The sequence below is a fragment of the Protopterus annectens genome, chromosome 4.part0 (genome assembly GCF_019279795.1).
Source record: "Protopterus annectens isolate FY-2018-M chromosome 4.part0, PAN1.0, whole genome shotgun sequence".
In the NCBI taxonomy this organism is placed as follows: Eukaryota; Metazoa; Chordata; order Ceratodontiformes; family Protopteridae; genus Protopterus; species Protopterus annectens.
The window spans coordinates 1,026,286,368-1,026,303,790 of record NC_056733.1 but is presented as its reverse complement, the minus strand read 5'-3'; the positions used below and the strand labels follow the sequence as shown (position 1 = coordinate 1,026,303,790).

General features: G+C 39.3%; 1 protein-coding gene across 1 annotated transcript in view; it reads right to left on the bottom strand.

Annotated features, from left to right (window-relative positions):
* COL23A1 (collagen type XXIII alpha 1 chain) overlaps nt 1-17,423 on the bottom strand; it is a 730,410-nt gene that overhangs the window by 501,507 nt on the left and 211,480 nt on the right. Inside the window, exon 6 of the mRNA XM_044068962.1 lies at nt 14,445-14,561. Coding sequence (XP_043924897.1) covers nt 14,445-14,561 — 117 coding nt within the window. The remainder of the gene's footprint in view (nt 1-14,444; nt 14,562-17,423) is intronic.

Below are 17,423 nucleotides of genomic sequence, written 5' to 3'. Positions count from 1 at the left end.
TATAAAGTTGAGTCCTCAGCCGAGTGTTTTAGACCAAGTCCTGCACCAGTCTCTCTCTGTGAAACCAGTGCTCTGTGTCCTTGCTCCAAGTAGCTAACAAACACACTCTTGAGATTTGATTTTCACACACACACACACACACACACACACACACACACACACACACACACACACACACACACACACACACACACTCACACACATTACTAAACAGCAAGGCTTTCAGGAGTGGCTACAGTGTCATCAAATAAATATAAGTAATCTCAAAGGTTAAAATATTCTCTAAAAGACCAGCCACAATGAAAGGTTTAAATATATTTAATAAATAATAAATGAACATGAACATAGTAAATATCTATTTTCAATAAACACCAGAGTTTTAGCCACAGGAAATATTAAAATAACACAGATGAATAGATTCACACAGATACAGAAAAACAGTACTTAACTAATCTCACTATATTTTCCTGACTGATCTAAATAATTATTATTCCATGGTTACTTACTAAAGCAAGGCACGATAAAGTGGGTGAGTGATCCTTCTATGTGAGGTTTCAAAAACTGACTGCTCTGAGACCTCAGTCTCATCTAGTATTACAACATAATTTCAGTACTGGATTACAGAATGATGTCACATACATCTGGTCATCTGACTTCTGGTTACCATACTACCCTCCATTACTAGAAACTGAACCAGAATCTTGAACATATGTGTTACCATACACACAGACAGAGCTTTGCTATGATGTGTTATAGCATCTGGAAGCCATAAAACCATTTCAACACATCCACCCTTCTGAGGTAGCAATTAGATCACTGCTAAGGGCAATATATCAGGATTCTAAGTCCTTGTTTTTACGACATTTTGTCTCTGACTGCAATCAGAACTGTAAGATACAATCTTTATGGCCTACCATGTAATTTAATTTCAGACTATTTTTCAAAGTTACCTGGACTGAGATTAATGTCTTCTCTTCCAGTATCCTTTGTTACAATATTAATTTCAACAGTTATAATACAGTCTGACTTACAGGTGTATTTCTCTTTTCTGTCCAGCTTGACCCACTGCTGGTGCATTTTTTAACACAAGCAGCTTTACAAAAACATTTTCAACACAATCAGCTGTACAAATCAGTTTGGTATATAAACAACATATAATTCTTTACAAAACTCCAGCTAGCTATGCTGACATTGGTTACACATCCACTGCCCTACTTCTCCTGGCACAGCTGGCAATACCTCACATTGTTACAGCTGGTAACATAGATTGACCAGAAATGGCCTGTTGAGGTTCTTGTGCAAGGGTAGTTCACTAGTATAGATGAAGAGAACTAGAGAGGGTAGCTCAGAGGCTGTACTGATCTGTAGACTTAAAAAGTCTCCACTGGAGAACAGACTACAGCTAAGGGAACATTTACTCTTCCTATACCCAGCAAACATTAATTGGATCTGCAGGTTACTGCATTGCACTGTGCATCATGCAAACCCACACAAATACAAGGCTTTTTAAAATAAATGAAAAACTGTTACTGGTGGGCAAAATAGCCAATCAAAAGCTCAGAAAAGAGCCCTAGTCCAACGAGCTTCAATGGATGGGTCTTCAGTCACACACCTCCTGCCACAAGGGTTCAGAGGGCCCTCACCACAAAAAGTTTGCTGGGGATTAGTACTCAATTCAAATACTAACATAACTAGACATGGTAGTATCTGTGGGTAGTCTATTCTACACAATACAAGTGCCCAGAACACAAGATTAAATGCAGAGGTTGAAAAACAGACAAAAATTACAGTAAAAATGCAGAAATAATCAGCAAAAACACTGATAACAGTTAGCAGCTGCAGAAATACAAGCAGTAATATTCTTATCTTTCATTGTAGACCTTGGATGGCTCAGATGCAGATAGCTGAGAACTACTTACCTAGTAGAATATGCAGTTAGTGGCAGCTGTTCATGAGGTCACTACAGGTGTTGGATGCAACATGATGGTATTGGATGGATGATGTCCAGATCATGTTAATGGGATGACCAACCACTAAAAAGCAGGTTGAGTACTAAAATTTTGGGGAAATTCCTTTTTCACTGAATGAGGGCTACTGAATATTCATACAAACAAGAGAACCAATGTCTCAGTCAGTTGCTCCGTTCACCCAAACTTTGATTTTCAGTTGTGATTGCTCATATTTTGTTGCTCGCTTCCCAGCAGAGCAAGATCACAAATGTTCTCCTTATAGTGAGTTGTGAGTGGTCTGTGGTCATTGCACCTTGGACAGACTAAGACATGTTACATTGGCTGTCAATGATTAGTCTTTTCAGAGGCACAGTGACCATGAAGTATGAATAATAAAATAAAAAGAAGTGTGGAAACAGAGCCCCAATATTGAGGTGAAGGGGACTTTCCACTGCAAAAAAATGTTTTTTATTAGTGCTATATGAGTTCACATAGTTAGAAGCTTGAGTACCTATGAACCTATAAACATGCATTAAAACAATGTGTGCATTAGAGCTGTCATTTATAAGCTATTGTGACTGAACTACTGTAATGTGAACTTAGGTGAGTCCAACAGATGTAGTGGACCCAGAAACTAACAGACTGATTTGAACAGTGCTACTAAAAACCCAGACTATAACTAGAAATGGGCAAGCAGGAAGTGCTACCAAAGATTGTTGTTACACTATAATAGCAAAATGCATCCATTGGAGTAGCACAGGATGAAAGGAGGTATATCTGTTTTGCTGAGGTTAACAAATTGTAATTGATAGAACTCGCTGGATTTCACCTGTCATTATCAGAAGTAAGGTGCCAGAAAGTCTGCTCTTCAAATTTTCTCTTAGAACTAGCTGGTTTCTCAGTAGTAGCACTAAACTCTGAACTCCTGTGACTAGCACTTGCTCTAGAACCTGCTGGAAAGCACTAGGAAGCCTGAAACTGATACAAGCACTCAACTCTCCTTGTCAATATGGAGAAATTAATTGTAGGCACTAAACAGCCTATAATTGCAAAGTACCTTGCAAAGGTAAGGGAAAACAGTTCTTGTACTTTACAAAAAAAGCACCTAAACAGGCATGTTCAAGGGTTAGATTCCGGTGATTTCTCATGTCCACTTGGTGAATCTAGACATACTGGAGCAATGCGGCAACTGCCTCATGTACACAGGCAACCCTCTCCTCCTACCACCCAACACTACAACCTGCGAGAGATGCACTTATCCAAACTGGAAGCAAAGCTTTCTCCAGCCAAGATTGTCCTAGACAGTCAAGAGGAGAATGTTAACACCTGCACTACACCTCAAGCAACACATAGCCCTTCAAAACCCACACCATCAACACCCACACATAGCAACACTAAACCCACATATGCGGAGGCCCTTAACATTAACCTGCCCAAGCAACAAGGACCTCCGAAGCTGAAACGCAAACAAACACCAATCACAACCAAAGTGACACATAGCTAACAACACCAGTGTGCCACCCAACAATAGTCCCTAAGGCAAGACAATGTACCGAACACTTTAGTCATAGGTGACTCTATAGTCAGGCACACTGATGTCCTACTCACCAGGCTGAACAAGAAGAAAATTGCAGTCAGCTGCCTGTCAGGTGCCAGGATTCACCACATAATGCATGCACTCAAGTCACTCCATAACCAGCACAAATACGACTCTTGTCATTGTCCATGTTGGAGTGAATGACTTGAGACGTACCTTCCTGGACTACATGAAAAGAGACATGGAAGAGCTCTAGGATCATGTGGCCCAGGCAGGTATGACCCTAGCCCTGAGTAGCATCCTCCTTTGCCCAGAATGATACCACAGTATAAGGACAAAATTATTGACTTCAACAATTGGCTAAGCTTCTGGTGTCATTCAAAGGGGATTCAGTATCTGTCTGTCTGGGAAGACATGATCGACAAACCACGATGCTTTGCCAGAGATGGTCTGCACCTGTCATCCTTGGGATTCAGGTTACTGGCTAAAGCTCATGCCACCCCTATAGTGCCTTTTTAGGCAAGGTTCAAAGGACAAAAACACCACCATAACAGATAAAAGCATGCAAAATCTGAAGGTAATGCTACTCAATGCTAGAAGTCTAAACCTCAAAATGCACTCTATCGAGGCACTCCTAAAAATGGAGAACATCAATATCTGTGCAGTAAATGAGACCTGGTTCAAGGCTCCAGAGAGCACCCCTGCAATACCAGGCTACAAATCTTACCACACTTTTCGGCCACAAAACCAGGACCAAAACACTAAAGGTTGAGGAGTGTCCATATTCACTAAGGATATTCACACTTCCAGGCTAGTTGCCCAACACAATGCATCTGAAATTCTCCAGGTGCAACTAACACTAGGTAAGACTGCAATCCAAATTGTAGCTTGCTACAGATCCCTCACCATGCCCCAAGATTTGCACCACACCTCTCTAAACATACTGGAAAATATTAAGACACAACTAAACACCCTAATACTGGGTGATTTCAACTACCCTGCCATTAACTGGGAAAACTACTCGTGCACCAACACCTTTGCCCAGTGGTTCTTGGAATTCATAAATTCCAATGCCCTGGATCAACTAATCCATTGTCCCACCAGGGGTTCCAATATCCTAGACCTGGTCATTACCAACATGGGAGATAAATGCTCCACACCAGTGGTCACTCCCGCCTTGGTCAGGTCTGACCATAAGCAAATCACCCTTGACATCCACATCCCACCCCCACCCCTCATTAAGGAAACCTCTGTAAAAAACTTCTCCAAAACCAACTTCATGCTACTCAAGTCAGAAGTGACAAACCTCATGACACCCATGCAGACGGGAGCTGAAAGTTTGACTGCTGAATCCTACACTAAGGCACTGTATGAGCACATCCACTCGTGTTTGAATCATGCCATCCCCAATAGAACCAAGACTCTCCCCTCCAAAAAAAGGAAGCCAATCTGGTGGTCCCCTGCTATAAACAAACTATACAACAGAAGGAAGAAACTGTTGCAGAAAAGAGGAAAATTCCAGGGTGCAAAAAACTCCCTTACCAACCTCAGTAAGAAGTTGAGATCCCTCATAAAATCCTCCAAAGCTAGTTACGAAAATAAAATTGCTAAAGATTCCAAAGACAACCACAAGGCATTCTATAGTTATGTCAAGAATCTAAATGACAATGCTCAGATCTGCTCTGAGCTACAACAGAATTGAATTAAATATACTGATCCCAAGGATATTGCCAGTATCCTGGCAGATCGATTTAGTGCCAACTTCACCCTCCTCTCACCCCTAAAGGGTTATCCCACTCCATAAGGGGGGATCCACCTTGGATCCCGGGAACTACTGTCCCATCAGTCTGATGAGCCTGATCTGTAAGGGCATGGAACACATTATCATGGAACTTATAAACAAAGACATTGGCAATCCTCAAACACTGGACCCCATCCAGTTTGGGTTCATGAAGGGCTGATCTTATCTCCTGAACCTGACTGACTTCTTCAAATCAGTCTCCAGAGCTGTGGACGATGGTAAGGCAGTCCACACAGTCTATCTGGACCTCGCCAAGGCCTTCAACACCATCCCCCACTCTGGAATCATATATAAACTTACTAAGCTGGGCATAAATCTCTACGTCACTCGATGGGTTGCCAACTGGCTTACTGACAGAACCCATACTGTACAAGTAGCCGACTCCAAATCCAGTTCCAGACAAGTGACAAGTTCATCAGGGTTCAGTCCTGGGATCGCTCTTGTTTGGCATATACTTCTCTGAAGTACAGGCCAACACTAAGGGCCTCTTGCTAACAAAGTTTGCAGATGACTGCAAATTGGAGCCATTATTGAATCCCCAAATTATGTGGATATTCTACAAAAGGGCCTTACAGAAACAGATGCTTGGTGCCAGAGCCATGGGCTCAAGCTTAATGCCAAGAAATGTATAGTTATCCCCTTTGGAAAAAAACATGTACCCATGAATTACCACATAGGGTGGCAGTACACTGAACATCGAAAGTGTGATGAGAGACTTAGGGACACAGGTGGACAGTGGTCTCACCTTCGATAACCACATCGCCACAACAGTCAGGAAATCCTTCTATGTGGCACACTTCATCACTAAGGGATTTTCATCCAGAAAAAAGGAGGTCATTATCCCACTGTATTCATCCCTCATTAGACCCATTATAGAGTATAATGCCCCATTTGGTATGTACCTCGCAGGACACCTGCAACAGCTGGAAAGGACGCAGAAATACCTCACTAAAAGAATCACAGGCCTAAAGCAGATGCCATATGCTGACTGTCTAAAAAACTCCAGCTATACACTGTGGCATATCGTCTACTCATACGCGATCTCTGCTTAACATACAAGGCCATGTCAAACCCTGAGCTGTTGGACATGCTCCACTTAATGAAATCACAATCCCTCAGAGCCACATGCTCCAGGGATCTAAATCTTCTCATCACAATGAACAAAACATGCTGGAGGGATAGGTTCCTGACCCAGAGACTCCCCATACTCTGGAGTAGACTGCCCGTACATGTCAAGCAGAGCGCCTCCTTGGCCATCTTCAAAAGGAACCTTGACGTTTGGATGGGAGATAGGAAATTCACCCCGGGGATCATGTCAATCACCCTGTTAGACAGGGGTTCAGGAAAGTAAATATTGTGGGAAGAAGTATCCAGGGAATTGTTATGGCTAGGCTTGTATAGGCCCTAAGGCCGATAGCCTAGTAGCAACCTATGAACCTATGAAGTGTATACACTGGACATGTTGAATAGTGCTCACTGCAATTGGTGGCATTATTTCACTTTATCCTTTTGAGGGGTACTGTCTTCTGTATTTCCTACAGTGTGTGTGTGTGTGTGTGTGTGTGTACTTTGCAGATTCCATGCCAGTCTGAGTCCAAGACATATTCTGAATTGTGAGGCAGCAGTAATAGCAAGTTCACCCTGTGCTATTTTATTAATTGCTTATATATAACTTGAAATGCAAAATAAAATAAAACATGAATACTAAACAGTGCTGCTTAGAGCAATCATTGCACATTGCCACTGAAAATGCATTAGTGTTTGACGCACATTCCCATGTATGCTGCTATTTTACCTTCAAACTGCATGCTCTATGAACAAACGGCACTTGGACACTGTTCATATCCCATATGATTGCACTCTCTACAGCGGCAGTAAAGTATCTGTTAGCAGAACTTCGTGACTGAGGATTTTTTCTAATTGCAACATTTGGTGTCATGCCTGAAGATCTGGAAAGTTTTCTGAAGGGGGTGAAGGGCATTTATGTTTATTTTGAAATCTAGCCATGCTAAGCCCACTTTATTTACACAAGACAAAAAAGAGTGAATTTGGAAAGCTACAACTGGCACTTTAAACTGTCTTATGGTTTGTTTAACTTGCAGGGAAATTACACTTCTTAAGAATACTGAGGTATCTGGCAGATAAAAGACCATACAAGTAACATATACATATTTGCATGATGTAAGAAACTATGGGAATAATTAAATAACTGCAAACTGTGTTGACATATGCTATCAAATTTGCACATAACCCATTTCACAAGCGAGCAGTACCACTGCATGAGTATTCTTGTTTTTGAACCAGTGACTGCATCATTAGTGGAAAAATGTACAAGCGCCGTTCCATTTGTATATGTGTATAATACCATTCCTTTTCTATAAATATACAAAAACAAAAAATCATCACTTGTGAATGTCTGCTATTTTACTCCCTCTGTAGTGAGTGGTACAAACAGTGCCCAATTGCCATCCGTTTACTTTTGCAGAAATGTACAGCACCGTTCCATATGTATGGGTGGCACTCAGTTAAATGGACCAGCACTGCACAAACTATACAATGAGTTAGATTTAAATGTCAGGCTGACACAAGTTATGTGCATCTATACGCATCTATATACATGATACAAATGAGATTTTACATCCAGATAGACACATATTCCTGCTTTACATCTGATTATTTCAAAGCAACAATGGCAGCTTTGCAGCGAAAACAAATGTATTTTAAGTTTAGGGCAGTCTGTGTTAGGTGGGGATTGTAATATGCATTCAGTGCAGGTTTGAAGGCTTTGTCTAGTGAGAAACTCATTCCTTAGGACTGTGAGGAGGTGACAAACACCTAAACACTTCAGTAAAACAAGACATGGATTGAAGGTAAGCTGCTGTGGCAGAAGACGTGACACCAGTAGAATGGACCCCCATAGGCTTAGCTGAGTAGGTGGTGATACTGTGAGCACTAACAGTGGCATCCTAGAGTGATACATCCTCTGGTGTAGTGCAGCTGGAGCAATGGCCAATCACAAGAGCTGTAACTTGACTCAGGTGGCCAATCACAAGAGCAGTAATGTGACTCGGGTGAATAAAGTTATGGTAGTACCCCGTAGGTCGACAGAATTCATAACTCTGGGACAAATAAGAGTCATATACCACATGTGGGTGCTTTGTCACTTAGCACTAACGCTGGCCCATTCAGTTGCCTACTGCAACAATATTGCAGTTTTCATTGAGTGTTCTTCATGGAAATGACATTTGGTGGACCAAAAAAGAGCTGGAACATGATCCCAACAAAGATTTACTTTTCTTTTCAGGGAACAAGCCATCTGAAGCCCTCCTGTTTATCAATCCACCTATCTATCTATATATATATATATATATATATATATATACACACACACACACACACACACACACACACACACACACACACACACACACACACACACACACACACACACACACACACACACACACACACACACACGTATATATAGCTTGAGTTGACGGATGGCTTGGGAGTGTGAAAGGTACACTGCAACTTTGGTAACTGGCTAGCTGTTATATCCTAAGCAGGATATAACAAGTACAGCTAAGGCTACTGCAGCCGTGATCAATATGATGAACACAGTTCATCTTTTATATTATTATTGATTCTAGGCACAATATGTTGTTGTGTCTATTAAACTATAGCCACTAACCAATTAAAACCAAACACCTTTTATTATTTTGCTTACTAAAAATCTGCACATTGCTTATTGTTGCCTTTTCTTATTTGGCGCAACTTCTGATCTTCCATGTAGAAACTTTCCACTTTGGCAATATTCATGTGTGCAGTATCCATCTTGGCAGAAAAAGGAAAGTAAAGATAAGGCCATCCTGCCAGCATCCATGTTGAAATGGCAGTCATTTCAAGTGTAATCTGATTTATTGATTTAAGAGTAATATTGCTTAATATTTCTAACCGTTTAAACAGTCCTTTAAATGTACTCTATTCTACTACGTGATGGTAAACCCAAGAAGCATCCATTTTTCTGACTGGATTTTTATTGTCCATTGCATCACTCTTTCGGTGAGCATTACGAAGCTTCCCAGTAGGTAAAATCTCTGAATGTCAAACAGCTGGAATTACATGGCCTGTATAAGAACATTCTGACCAGTCTATCAGCAATCAGGGATAAGCACGATCTTCACAGGTATAATAAAAGTCATAAAAATGTAATGCTGCCACACCCAACCCTTTAGCCTCACCTTATATTTTTCAAGTGAAATTGCAGTTACTCCATCTGACATGAAATGTCTCATTTTTAATGGGAGACTGGGCACACAGGAAAAATTGGCACTACTGTGGCATTAACTACTCAAGTCTTGTATAAATCTACAGGTGTTGTTTCCTGGATTCTTAACCAGCACAACACGTGTATTACATAGGCTTCTAGTTGGGACAATTATTCCTTGCTGAAGAAATGCAGAAATGACAGGTTCAGTTCGATTCTCTGCCTCCGTTGATAAGGTATACCTAACTACAATGGGTAGGTGCTTATAATGTTTTAAAATACGTCTTACAGGTTTGGCAACTTTTATGAGTCCTACCAAATTATTATTGGTAGTTCACAGTTGTGCAGGAATGGTTTGCAGTCTTTCCAAATCAGCTATATAAGAGGTCTGTTCTGATCTAAGTACTGCAAAGAGTGCATTTTAATCTGTGGAAATATCAGCAGAATACGTATGCAAAGGGGGGAGGTTAATTTGGTATATTTAAAAATACTCTCTTTGAAGTATAAAATACAGTACATAACAATTTACACAGTCAATCTCTAGCTAAAAGATTTAAAGGGGCAGTATTCCCTACAATAAAAGTATGTTGATCTTTTAATGGAACTATCTGAATAGGAATAGGTTTTGTCTCTGGATAATCCAAAGGAATCCCACAGACTTCCACACCTCAAATATATTTTGAGGAAAGTGAGCTATTCTGCATTTGACAAGGTGATTACAGATCTAGTCACTCTTGTGTCAATAAGAAAGTACTGTAACATTAACAAAGGGCCCTTATTGGTCTACTGGTACAAAGAGACTGTCTTGGTCCACTGATACAAAGGGGCCTTCTTGGTCCACTGGTACAAAGGGACCTTCTTGGTCCACTGTTTCAAAAAGATCTGTGTAAGTTTGAGCCATCACAGCCCCAACTGCTATACCAGTCAGACATGTAAAATATTTCTTTAAAAAAAACACAGCATTTTAAGATAAAATCATATCCAATATTTCTGTTAGGAGCCTAAGCTTGGAAGAAGAAAAGCTGGAACACATGTGCAACAAGTTGGCTACCACATCTAGTCCTGTTTTTTGGAATAACTGAATATAAAGATCCTACATCTGTAGATACTAGTATATCATGTTCAGATACATGACAGAAAGTTTCAGAAATCACACCTTTGATAAGCAGAGATTCAGAAATCACACCTTTGATAAGCAGAGATAAAACTTAATCTTGAGATAACCGAATGAAAACAATAAGCTGAATTCACATCAATCAAATCTTCTAGTAAACATTCTTCAATAACTGAATCAATCAGGCTGTAAGTTGTAATTTAAAGATAGTCAAAGCTGACAAAGGTCCTGCTTTAGTCCTGTTGGTTAAAAACTTTTATAACAATAAAATGCTTGCTATTCTTCTGGGAAAGCAATGTTATATAGAGGTGGAAGTGTAAGATGTCCTCAGAGCTTATAACTGGATTAATTCAGTAATGGAAGAATGGTCACTAAAATATTAAAAAAAAAATAGGATCCCCTGACTGCTACCCCAGACAGCCTGAGTCTGATTAGCAGCTTAATTACTGGTGGAGCTGGGGTGGAGGAGAAGGAGGGTTTCTGTCAGATCAGCCACAATGGGAAGAACAGCGGTGCTTCTGCTATCAGTCTAACAGGCTCCCATTGATGGGGTAGTGCCAGAATCACATGGTAGATTGTCATCACTATTCAGCATAAAAGGTCAGTCTGACAGGCTCTCAGTGTTGGTGGTCATGCCAGAATCACATGGCAGATTGTTATCACAATTCGGCATAAAAGGAGTCTGGCGGTAAAGGATGTCAACAATCATTTATATATTAACCGGGAAAAAAGCCAATTTTCAGCAGAGGCCTGGGGAGAAACGCTCCAGATGCATTTCTTTGGAGCATGGGAGGAAACTGGAGTACCTGAAGGAAACCCACACGAACACAGGGAGGACATACAGACTCCACACAGAAGGCACTCCAGCCAAGAATCAAACTGGAGAACCTCTTGCTGTGAGGCGACAACACTACCGCTGCACCACTGCGCCATCCATGTCGTCATGTCACAGTACATCATGTTTTTCCTTTGTTTTGCTATGACAGCTACACTGTCATGACCAAACCAAATCAATCATCACATTAGCCACAAATAAAAGCAATTTATTACTTAATGATTCAGCCTCATCTCATCCTTCCCATTCCATGTATCTAGTACCTGTTAACCAGTTATCTGCTTTAGGAATTCAGAGTATGTCATCCTTTCCTATACACCACTGACTGCATACAGCAAATTCCCTAATTAATATAACATAGTGCTTAACTCCAAGATCCAGAATCTGCCTTCAGCAACCTAACATCCCATTCTATTAACCCATCAGAACACACTCTTTGCAATAAAACTGACTTCCAAAAACACATTTAACCACTGGGTAACTACAGAATTGAAAACTCTGATTGACCTTAGAGTGTGTCTTGTTCTTAGTAGAAGCAGTACAGGCCATCTTCTGATCATGACAGATTTATAACACTTTATAATCTTGCCAAAACATCTGTATGATAGAATGACACCATATCCATCAGATCACAACAAATCAACAATCTCTCAAACCTAAAACAACTCTGTAAGTAACTAAACCTCTTTACAGAGTGTAATAACAAAAACAATTCTGCTTCACCATCCCTTATTAAAATCAACAGTTATTCTCTTGATTTAACTTCTTAAAATCATTTTATAATCTGCTTATTTCTGAATCTACCCCCCCCCCCCTTAATACCCTCATTTATAACCCAGATAACTGGTCTAACTGAATCACATGCCCCTGCAAATTTACATCACAGTTTTGCTTTCATTATATAAAGAAAAAAGAAATTGAAGATCTCTTAAACCATATCCCACACGATCAGATGCAGTATTGGTTCCTACACCTTTGTAATGATTGTCTTTTAGACTTCTTTCATCACATTTTCAACTGATCCCTCACACAGAGTATTATACTCTCCAGGTGGAAGTCTGCAATAATAAAGCCACTATCAAAAACACAAAAACTTTCAGGTCCTCAGACTTCTGCCCGATCTCAATTCCTCCAGCCTTAGGGAATTGCTAGAGAAACTGATTGATTATATCCAGAAATACAGTCTCATCTGCAGACATGGCATGATTTCTGGAATGGGAGTAGCAGACATCTGGATGGTTTCTGATAATGTCTTAATCAATATGAAAAATAAAACAGCAAAATGCTACTAATTTTGCAAGTTTTTGTGAAGATAACAAAAATTGTCTTTAATCCAGTGCTTTCAAGCAACACAACCTGATAGAGGATATCTATGCTGGGATAAGCACATTCACTGTCAGTGTGTGAGTTTTTAAAGTATACCAGTTACTGTCTCATAGGTTCATAGATTAGTACTAAGCTAACTGCCCTTGCGAGCCATTTTAAGCTTAGCCAATTATCCCTTGTGATACTCAAACCCTGCACCTTGTGTTTGTAAGGCAAACACCTTAACCATTAGGCCACCCTCCCAACCCTAAGCTAACTGCCCTTGCGAGCCATTTTACACCTAGCCAATTATCCCTTGTGAGACTCAAACCCTGCACCTTATGTTTGTAAGGCAAACACCTTAACCATTAGGCCACCCTCCCAACCCAGTCTCTGATAAAGAATGATCAATAACAACATTTTCCAGTCTTCTACATTATGATTTTGAGTGGATTCCTTTAAAAAACTACATGCATCTTTCCCAACATATTACTTTACATACAGCAGCTGGGATCATTCCTTGGACACAATTTCCATTTGTCAAAATTCAGTATTACTTCTAACAGTTTGTTAAGGTTTTAAATTAAAAATACATAGTTCAAACTCCTGTGGGCTTTCTCCATACCTCTGATTTATTATACGAGCTGCAAGATTTTATCTGATAACTGCTAAAATGTGAGAGAATCAGAAGACCAAATGACAGAAAATATTTGTCATTAGATATCCGAACTCCATGAATGACAGGAAATATGTGTCATGGGATATCCGAACTCCATGAATGACAGGATATATGTGCCATGAGCTCTCTGACTTTCATAAATGACAGGAGATATGTGCCATGGGATATCTAAACTCCATAAATGATAAGAACTATGGGTTATGTGATATCTGAACTACATAAATCACAGGAGATATGTGTGATGGGATATTTGAACTCCATGAATAACAGGAAATAATCATGGGATGTCTGAACTTCATAGAGGAGTAAAGTGACTCAATGGGGATATGGTCTCTGAGTCACTGCTTATAACTAGTTTCCTCAAAATTATTATATTGAAAAAGTGGGGCATTGTGCTTTTTATACTGAATATCAAATGATGTCACTCATTAGTGCCACTATAATGCAACATGTGGTGTCATGGAGCACAGGAATAGTTTTCACTAGATTGCTTACTAAATACTGGCAAACAATAAGGTATAGATTGAGCATAGTATTAAAATATAAACAAACATTTCCTTACTGAAAGAAACTTCAAACTGAACTATAGGTATGCCATTAGAAGACAGGAAAGTACAGGCCTTCAGCAATGTATGAAGTTGGTAAAAGGGGCTGTTTGGAAGGCAGTGATGCGTACAATTAATACTTTAGCAAAGCTGGCTGAGAGTTGTGTTTTTTTGTTTTTCTTCTTTGTTTCAATATTTGTAGCAACACTTTAGAATAAATAACACCATCAACAGGGTCAGACCAATGATTAAAGTTTGTTTTTATGGTTTGTTTAATTACTGAGCATTTATTTAAAGTGTTTTTCTAAAGAACTGGTTCAAGATGACTCTGTTGAATACCTTGTGCCCTGCAGTCAAAAACATTGTGGTTCAAGTTACATATGCAGTGCTTTGGAGTGATTACATTACTTACTGTTAAGCCTGGAAGTCCCCTTGGGCCATCTTTTCCTGTGTCTCCTGGGGGACCTCTTGGTCCTGGAATACCGGGTGGTCCGGGTGGGCCTGGAGGGCCTGTTTGACCTTGGTCTCCCTACAGAAACAGTAAACATTTGATGACAATCATGCATAAAAAATATGTTAGAAACATGTTACAAAGTTAACCTCACTAAATGACCCAAGGAACACTGCACCTCAATGCAATTGTGACATTGCCAGTACGTAAACAGGCATGCAAGTTATTTCCAGCTGATTTTCATGTTCCGAGTTACTATGATCAAAAGCAAACTTTTCCAAATAGATGTATGTTTTGCATACTCTGTTAACATGCAGTACACAGTATAAAATGACACTGCTCAGATTGCTTAAATGAAAGGGATATGCAGGGGACTGAAGGGCCTGGAAGCAGTACCATTCCAAAATGCAAACGGTGTTTATTAGTCTTTTCAATGCATGCTGAACAACACTTACCCTTCTAAGATGCTGGTGTAAGGGTTACAAATGATCACATGACTTCCATCAACATTTTTATGGGAAAAGAATCAGCTTACAATGCTGAATAAAGTACATCGTATTTAAAAATATACTGAATATGTTAATGTTAACAAGAATAGTGCTGTACATTTTTGGCTGAAACATCTAGTTCAATTTATAGTACCTATCAGCCTTTAAACAAGGTTCTCCTTTATGCAAAAGGAATCTATCATTAGTAAGTAGATCACTTTTGTAATCTTAATGTTTTTTCTTAGCATTTCAGTAATGAAATGAAAGCTGATTAATTTCTTCTTCTTTTGTAGAAATGCCATCTTAGATTACCTTTGGAGGCTCAGTATTCCTTCATCTCTCTTTCCACTGCCTCTCTTACTTTATTAAATAATGGCCAGAGCATGACATTTGTCAAAGTAATTCAGAGCAACCAAACTTCAGACTGGATGTTAATATATTAATAGCAGAAGTATTAACCTTGTTCTCCTACATTGGAATGTAACATGTTCTGGACTCCGTTACAGGAGAATTACCAGAGTTCCGCCATATTATCTCCTGATACAGTACTGGTTTAGGAAAAAAGGCAATTACAGCAATATTATTCTATTCAGAAAAAAATGTAATCTGATCTTGTATTCCTTCCACATATTTAGAATTTGTAAGCAGCCATGTGTGTTGAGTGTGTGTGTGTGTGTGTGTGTGTGTGTGTGTGTGTGTGTGTGTGTGTGTGTGTGTGTATTAGTGTGTATATGTGTGTTTGTGCACACTGAGTAGCAAGGAATGACAATTCCCCAGCCACTGTGCATGTCTGCACTCATCCAACACTTATGATTCTGGTAAATGGTAACTTTAAACTGAAAATAATTCACTACATATTCTAAGAATGTTAATGTAATTAGAATAATCTTTATCACAAATGTCCCCCAAATGAGGAAGACGGAAGGAAGGATATTATCAGTTAAAAATGATACTGAAGATAAGGATGTAGTATAGCAAATCTCAAAATTCAGATACATTTACATTTAGAATTAATTCTGAACAGCATATTATTCCGTGATAAGTATTTCTTTTTTATTGGCAAGATTTCTTAGAAGATAAATATGTTGTTTGAATTCAGCAGACAGTGAGCTCAACACACACTGTGTGACAGAAAGCTGATTTAAAGTGATATGGATTATCATAGGTAAGCAGAATGTGTTTGATTCTTCATGTGTTTATGGTCTACAAATGTAAGCAGCCTTGTAAATGGTAGAGCAGGACATTTAATGTCTATCTTTCACCTTGTTCCATTCGTGGCAGTACATGACACCTATAGGAAGTAAGATGAAGCCACTGAGTTCAGGCTTACTAGCTTTAACTCTTTATTTGTAACTATCTTGTAAACAGTATATATATATATATATATATATATATATATATATATATATATATATATATATATATATATATATATATATATACATATATGTGTGTGTGTGTGTGTGTGTGTGGGAGCCCTTCATTTGTTCGAACTTTCAAATGTTCGAAACTCGTACGGCCGACACCATATGAGCGAACGTTTCAAAGGCCGACAAATGATAGCGGAGATTCCGCTACAGTGCGGGACTGAAAAATTCTCGATCTCGGAGTTAGAATATTTAAGTAGCAGGGGGTGTGTTTACAGGTAGGTAAATGGTGCTATTTTAGGATGTCGGTCTTTCGGAATGTCGATCATACGGTTTCGGTCATATGAAAGTCAGCATGGCATTCTGAACGGTCGACATTCTGAAGTAGACCCATATATATATATATATATATATATATATATATATATATATATATTAGTTGATGTCCTTACATTCACTGCTGCAGTATTTTTAACAGATAGAGATTACCTGCTGTGGAAACCCAAACATCTTGCCAGTCTACCAAAGATTACAAAGGCCGACAAATGATAGCGGAGATTCCGCTACAGTGCGGGACTGAAAAATTCTCTTTTCCTGCACTGCAGGGCGATCTCGGAGTTAGAATATTTAAGTAGCAGGGGGTGTGTTTACAGGTAGGTAAATGGTGCTATTTTAGGATGTCGGTCTTTCGGAATGTCGATCATACGGTTTCGGTCATATGAAAGTCAGCATGGCATTCTGAACGGTCGACATTCTGAAGTAGACCCATATATATATATATATATATATATATATATATATATATATATATATATATATATATATATATATATATATATTAGTTGATGTCCTTACATTCACTGCTGCAGTATTTTTAACAGATAGAGATTACCTGCTGTGGAAACCCAAACATCTTGCCAGTCTACCAAAGATTACTTGTTGTGTTTAAAAGGTACACTGAACATCACCAAATGCTCCTTGCATAGTGTAGAGCATAAAGGTAATGTTCAGGCCTACCATAATCAACACTTCTTTGCCACCAGTCTGAAAGTATCTTTCTACTGTCAGTCTGTTTACCTGCATCC